The 6,209-nt window shown below is 56.6% G+C and overlaps 2 protein-coding genes across 2 annotated transcripts; one reads left to right on the forward strand and one right to left on the reverse strand.

Moving 5' to 3' along the window:
* Window positions 1-457: 457 nt before the first annotated feature.
* TRIREDRAFT_80273 (phosphatidylinositol polyphosphate phosphatase) lies at window positions 458-2,224 on the forward strand (the record flags this gene model as incomplete). Its single annotated transcript, XM_006967405.1, has 2 exons — window positions 458-594; window positions 757-2,224. 2 exons carry the CDS (start codon window positions 458-460, stop codon window positions 2,153-2,155), a joined length of 1,536 nt encoding a protein of 511 aa, XP_006967467.1. The 3' UTR covers window positions 2,156-2,224.
* A 1,082-nt stretch (window positions 2,225-3,306) lies between these two features.
* On the reverse strand, window positions 3,307-4,685 carry pkac2 (cAMP dependent protein kinase 2 catalytic subunit; the record flags this gene model as incomplete). The annotated part of the gene is made up of 3 exons (XM_006967503.1): window positions 3,307-3,634; window positions 3,763-4,408; window positions 4,526-4,685. The coding sequence occupies 3 exons, from the start codon at window positions 4,683-4,685 to the stop codon at window positions 3,307-3,309; spliced, it is 1,134 nt and encodes a 377-aa protein (XP_006967565.1).
* Between the last annotated feature and the right edge of the window lie 1,524 nt (window positions 4,686-6,209).

Here is a 6,209-nt window from a genome sequence, read left to right on the forward strand (position 1 = left end):
ACCCGAGGTGGAGGTATCGGCCCCCCCCCCCAGCTGAACACATGAGGGCGACATGAGGTGCCTGTGGAGGTACTAGGTAGGCAGGTAAGGTACCCGACAGTACATGTAGTAGGTATATTAGGAGGGCTGTGCCTGCAGGAGGCATCCACGGACGAGCGCCAATTGACGACTCGAGCTTCTTTGTCTTCTTTGCTTGCTCTTTTCTTGACTGACTGAAGTTGTTGGTATGCTGGCGAATCCGGCGTGAGCTGTCTCTGGGTCCCTTTGTCTCTCATTGAGTCTCTTTGTTTGGAAGGAACACGGTGCTCTTTGAGCGTGCATTTACACAGTGCTTGGCCTGGAGAGAAGCCCACTACTTTAGTATAAAGGCCCCAAGAAAGACGAAACGGAAACGCTCAACGCCTGCTCGCAAAGGACTCGAGTCTCGAACTGCCACGGCGACGAGGGAGGGGACAAGATGACGGACTCGACGCTGGACCTGCTGGTCCTGACGTTCAACTGCGCCGCAAAGCTCGTCAACGTGCCCGAGTTTGCGCGCCATCTGCGGACTGCGCTGGAGCGGGAGGCGGCCGATCTGCCAGAGGTGGTTGTGCTGTAAGTTGGGGGTCTGCCTCATCACCCATGGGACTGCATTTCTTCTTCTTTTCTTCTCTCTCTTCCCTTTCATCTCATTGCCGCCTTGAAGCTTGCTATTGCGTCTCCTCTTTCTCTCAAGAATGACAATGTCGGGGTATATGGGCTCATCTGTTGTCAAAGGTCGTTACAAGAGGTGGCTCCCCTGAGCTATGCCTTCATTGGGGATTACTTCCTCAAGCAGTATTTTGAGCGGTTCGGAGAGGCGCTCAATCTTGCGGCCTCGCTTCATCTACAGACGGGAAATCATCAGGATGCCTCGGCTACTTCTTCCACCTCCTCCCTCCCTCTTGTGCATACATCACCGTCAAACGGAGGCAGGAACCACTTCACGCTCATCAGGGCCCTCAACGTGGGATACACGGCCATCATGCTCTTCGCCAGGCACCCGGACCGGCTGACCAACATCCAAGCGGCCGAGGTGGGCTTCGGCGTCGCCGAGATGGGCAACAAGGGGGCCGTCGGCCTGAGGGCGCTCTACGAGGCGGGCAACGGGGAGTCGACGGAGCTGACGTTTGTGTCGACGCACCTGGCGGCCATGGAGTGGAATCTGCCGCGGAGGAACGCCAACTGGGGGGCCATTATGCGCGGGCTGACGTTTGAGGACCCGGAGGAGGTGCTGAGCCGCATGAGGAGGGACGCAGCGTCGAGGAGCCAGAGCCGGTCGTTGTCGTCGTCGTCCGAGGAGGGGGACGCCTCTGAGCAGGCGCGGCTGCTCAGGGAGGAGCATCACGAGCAAGATCTTCGGCTGCAGCAGCATTTCCACAACCTGTCCGTCTTCAAGCCGTCGTCTCACCTGTTTGTCGCCGGAGACCTCAACTACCGCATCTCGACCACCTCCCCGACGCCTTACTCGGCGTTTCCCAACTTGGATCCGGGATCGGAGAACTATTACACAAACTTCTTGCACCTGGACCAGCTGACTCGCGAGCGACTGGCCGGCCGGACCCTCCACGGCCTTTCAGAGAGCCCGGTGACGTTCCCGCCTACGTACAAGTACGTCGTGGACTCCAAGGCGCCTCCCGCCGGCGACGGCGACGACGGGGATGGGGAGGAGGAGGAGGAGGAGGAGGTCAAGTGGGTGTTCGCCCCGCACCGGTATCCCGGCTGGACGGACCGCATCCTCTTCCTGGAGCTGCCGCCGTGGGTCGACGCCAAGATGAGGGTCCGCGCCTACGACGCCCTGCCCGTGATGCGAACCAGCGACCACCGGCCCGTGTTCCTGCGCGTGGATGTGCCTCTGGTCTCGCCCGCCGACCTCGCGCCCCCGGCCGCCGTCCGCGAGTCTGCTGCCGGCGCTGGATCCGCCTCGCCGGGGGCAAGCAACGGCGTCGACCCGCGCGTGAGGCTGCCGGTGGAGATTGACCCGGAGGCCTGGGAGCGCCGAGCGGCTGGCCGGAAGCGCGAGATTGCTGCCGGGTGGACCATGTTCCTCGGGAGCACGAGACAGGGGGCCTTGATTCTGGGGACGCTGCTGGCGGCGACGGCTGGGGGGTACTGGCTTTTCCGATCTTCTTCTTAGGTTGGGGGAACGGGAGACGCTCGTGATAATGTCTGAGTGGGCTGAAGATTCTTTATATCTCTTGTACATGGGAGGGACCGACTGGAGTATAGATGGGCGGGTTTTTTTTAGGGTTAGAATGTGTGATGGCGTTACGTGGTTGTTTTTTTTGCTTTGTGCTTGTCTATTGCGTCTGTCTATGATATTTCGTCTCGAGTCTTGAGCTTTTATGTTTGCCTTTTACGTTTCAACCTTGATGTTGCGCTTGACGATGATGGTAGGAATGTGGTTGAGCTGACGATATATGGTTGGTCTCTCCAGATAATGGGTTTTACGATGTTTCAAGGAATTTCAACGTGGCAGATGGATGACTGATTTCCTACTACCTATACGAGAGTTACTTGGCAGGATATAACGCTTATATATTTGCTCCTTTCACGATAACACATCGTTCTGAGAGAACTCTTCGATAGTCATTATATAGGTACCTATGCTTCGTCATTGACACGCTGTGGCATGTATCCTGCATGTCAGCCAGCGCTGAGTGGACTTGGCGATTGATGAATTACGAGTTATTCCTGACGCTTTCGTCTCTCGCTCTTTCTTTAATCTTTCTTCTCTTTCTTGTCCCCTTTCTTCTTCGTCTCTTGTTTCTCCTTGTTTCATCTGATTCTCATTTCATTTCAACAACTATGGGATCTCAGCAGCCATCAACTTTCCCCTCCATTCTCCCCAAATCCCCTCCTCCTGCTTTTTCTTTAGAAAGTAAGAAGGGGGAAGGGTTGAAAGGGAATAAAACAACAAAGTGCAATGTAGAGCGCGCGCACGCATAACGGGACTATATACAGGCTGAACAGTGACCATGCCCCATGAACAAGGAAGCAGTAGCGAAGTGCCGAGTACACACACGCACACTCTCTCTCTCGCTATGAAGTACAAGTGAAGCGGAGAAAAGCAGCGCCTTTATTAACGGACAGATATAAAAGGAAAAAGAAACACAAAGAAACACATGAGGCAATATGCTAGACGGGGGAGGAGGAAGGACGGCCAAGGGGCTATTATACCAGCATATACTGAAACCGTCGGTTGCTACTGGGGAGAGGTAAAGGAAAGGGACAGGGCTTTTCCCCATCATGCAGTCACTTCGTTTTGATTTTCTTTTGTTGTTGGTCTCAAAAATCTTCAAAGTAGCGGTCGTACTTGTTCGCCATCTCGACGGTGTACGCGGTGCTTCTGGCGTCATCCTCCGGGTATACGTCGAAGCACTGGTCGTCGCCGGGGTAGCGGATGGGTGGGATGATGGGCCCGCGGTGCCGGCGGCTGAGCATGTCGTCCCAGTTGACGCCGCGGAAGAAGGGATGCGCCTTGACGCGGCCGGCTCCGCCGCTGATGTTGCCGAGGCGCCGGGAGCGGTCGATTGTGCAAAAGGACCGGATGATGTCTTGGGCCTCGTCGGAGATGACTGGCTCTTGGGGGAAGACGACGGGCTTCTCGACGATTCTGGGGTATGACGTTGGCGGTTAAGCATTGGACAAGGGAAAGGAGACGAAAAAGTGAGAATATAGGGAGAAAAGGGGGGGCAGGGGATAAGGGGAAGGAGAAGTGTGAAAGTGAATCCGTCTACTCACTGCTTGTAAATCTCAATAGGATTCTGATGCCAAAACGGAGGGTAGCCCGTCAAGAACTCGTATATCAGTATGCCCAACGCCCACCAGTCCACCGCCGTCGTGTGGCCCTTGTTATGAATTACCTCTGGCGCCAGGTACTCGGGCGTGCCGCATAGCGTGTACGTCTCCACCGGCCGGTCGTCCTTGTAGCCGAGCCTCTTGGCGAAGCCAAAGTCGACGAGCTTGATATGCCCGTCCTGGTCCAGCAGGAGGTTCTCCGGCTTCAGGTCCCGGTAGGCCACGCCCCCCTGCTGCTCGTGCAAAAACTCCAGCACGAGCACTATCTCGGCGGCGTAGAAGCGCGCAGTTGGCTCGTCGAACCGGCGGTACTTCCGCAGATAGCTGAAAAGCTCGCCGCCGGGGACGTAGTCGAGCAGCATGTACAAGCAGTCGTGGTCGGAAAATGACCCCAGCAGATTGGTGATGAAGGGGTGCCCTGCCACATCTGCCAAGATGGCTCGCTCGTGGCGCACATGGTCGATTTGTTTCAGCTTGATCACCTCCGTCTTCTTGAGGATCTTGAGAGCATACACCTCAGGGTTCTTCTCTTCCTCTAGAGGCTTTGTGGCATTGGCAGGGCGGACGAGAACCACTCGAGCAAACGTGCCTATATAAAGACCAAGGTTGGTTGTTTAGCAAGACTGGGCATCGTGATATGGAGTCTTCCAGAAGACCATATAATTTGGAGACCAAAGAAGTAAAGATAAAAGGGGGGCCAACGAACCAGTGCCCAGAGTCCGCACCCGCTTGAAGTCGGATAGCTTGAATTTGCGCGTTGGTGGTAGAGGTTCGAGCGTAGGATCGGTCGAGGGATCGCCGGGCGAGGTCGTGCCCGTAGCCAGCGCAGCAATTCCCGGCTGTGCCTCAGCAAGAGTGGCCGCCATTGGCGCTGCCGTGGAGTGCAGGGCAAGCTAGAAAAGAGGCGGCCGTATGTTTTCCCGCTGGCTAAGAACTTGTCGGTTGCTTTGGCGGACGCGGTTTATAGGACGTCCATGGCCTCGGATGAATAGAGTAGAGGGATCGAGAGACGGAAAGGCGGAAACGCAGCGGGCGATGGAGAGATAAGATGCGCGCGCGCAACAGGCCGGATGCGATTTGTGGTAGGCGACACAAAGGAAAGGGCGCGCAAGATCTTGGAGAGAGGCGGCGGCTACAGCATCAATGGAAGCATGGCGAGAGACGCGGCAGAGGATCCGGCAGAAGGTCTCCAACGAGCGGCGGGCGGATGGCCAGGAACTGATTGTCCTCGTTCGAATCGGCGCTGACGGAGAGATGGTGTTCGCCTGTCGATTGGGTAGTTGTTCGTCCGTATTTTGTTTTCCCTTTCCCTCTGCTCTGGCCGTGGTGAATGCGACAAAGAGAGGGTTGTCGTTGGCTTCGCGCTGTTATACGCGGCCTTTGCGACTTGTTGTCTCTGCGTCGGCGAAGTGAGCGTTGTGTGTCAGAACCGGGTGTGAATCAGAGATGGCGGGACAACACCAGAGCGAAGGATCACAGAAGAGGCCCAAGGCAGAGCGAGCGAGCGAGCGACAGAAAACTTGAGGCAGAGGCCGAAGGCTGAGGCTGATATCTTAGTAGTGGTCCGGACTTGAGGTGCTAGTGCGAGCAGCAATTCATCGTGAGGATCCGGCGAGGGGCGGCTATGACGCAACAGGCGCCAGGACGGCGGGCCAGAGGGACCTACAGGAGGGGCCTACAGAGGGGCCTACAGAGGGGCTACAGCGGCCTAGAGCGGTTGGGGAGCCCCTAGCGGGTGCTGTCGATGCACCAAGGGGCGCGCTATGGGCTGCGCTACCGGGTGCTAGCATCGCGAGGGTTTGGGCGGGCAGGGCAGCTTCAGGTTGTCATTGAGAAGGATAGGCAGGGCCTTTGGGTGGGTTTGGGCTTGGGTTTGGGATCCATGGATGGATGGATGGATGAATGCTTGGGGGTTTGATCTAGGGAGGGGGCCAGGCCGTCGTCAATTGAGGGTGCAAGGCATGGAGTCCGTATGGGTACGAGGTAATTTGTAGATGCGATGGGTAGGTTGCTGGAGGTATCCAGCGGTTGATGATGAAAACGGACGGGACAAGACTCGTAGCAGTTGCTGCCAGAGGACCTCAATTGTCCGAGGTCGCAAGGCCTGAGTATGATGAAGAGGCGAACAACAGAAGACTGGCCACATCCTGTCAGATGCTGGCACTCGGGGCACTCTGGGCTCAAGGCAATGCCAACATGAAGTCAGCTGGCGTGTGAGGTGTGTATCAGACTGCAGTAGCAAGTAGGCACATTGAACTCGACCAGCTGCTTTGCGCATATCCATCCTTGGTAAAGAGCATGCATGCAGTCCATATGTAAGTCATCCAATACTAATCGCACCCGACTTGACAGGGACATGAGTGGTGGAGGCTATTTGCAGTAGCCTGCTG

Source organism: Trichoderma reesei, assembly GCF_000167675.1.
Source record: "Trichoderma reesei QM6a unplaced genomic scaffold TRIREscaffold_17, whole genome shotgun sequence".
NCBI classification, from domain to species: domain Eukaryota; kingdom Fungi; phylum Ascomycota; class Sordariomycetes; order Hypocreales; family Hypocreaceae; genus Trichoderma; species Trichoderma reesei.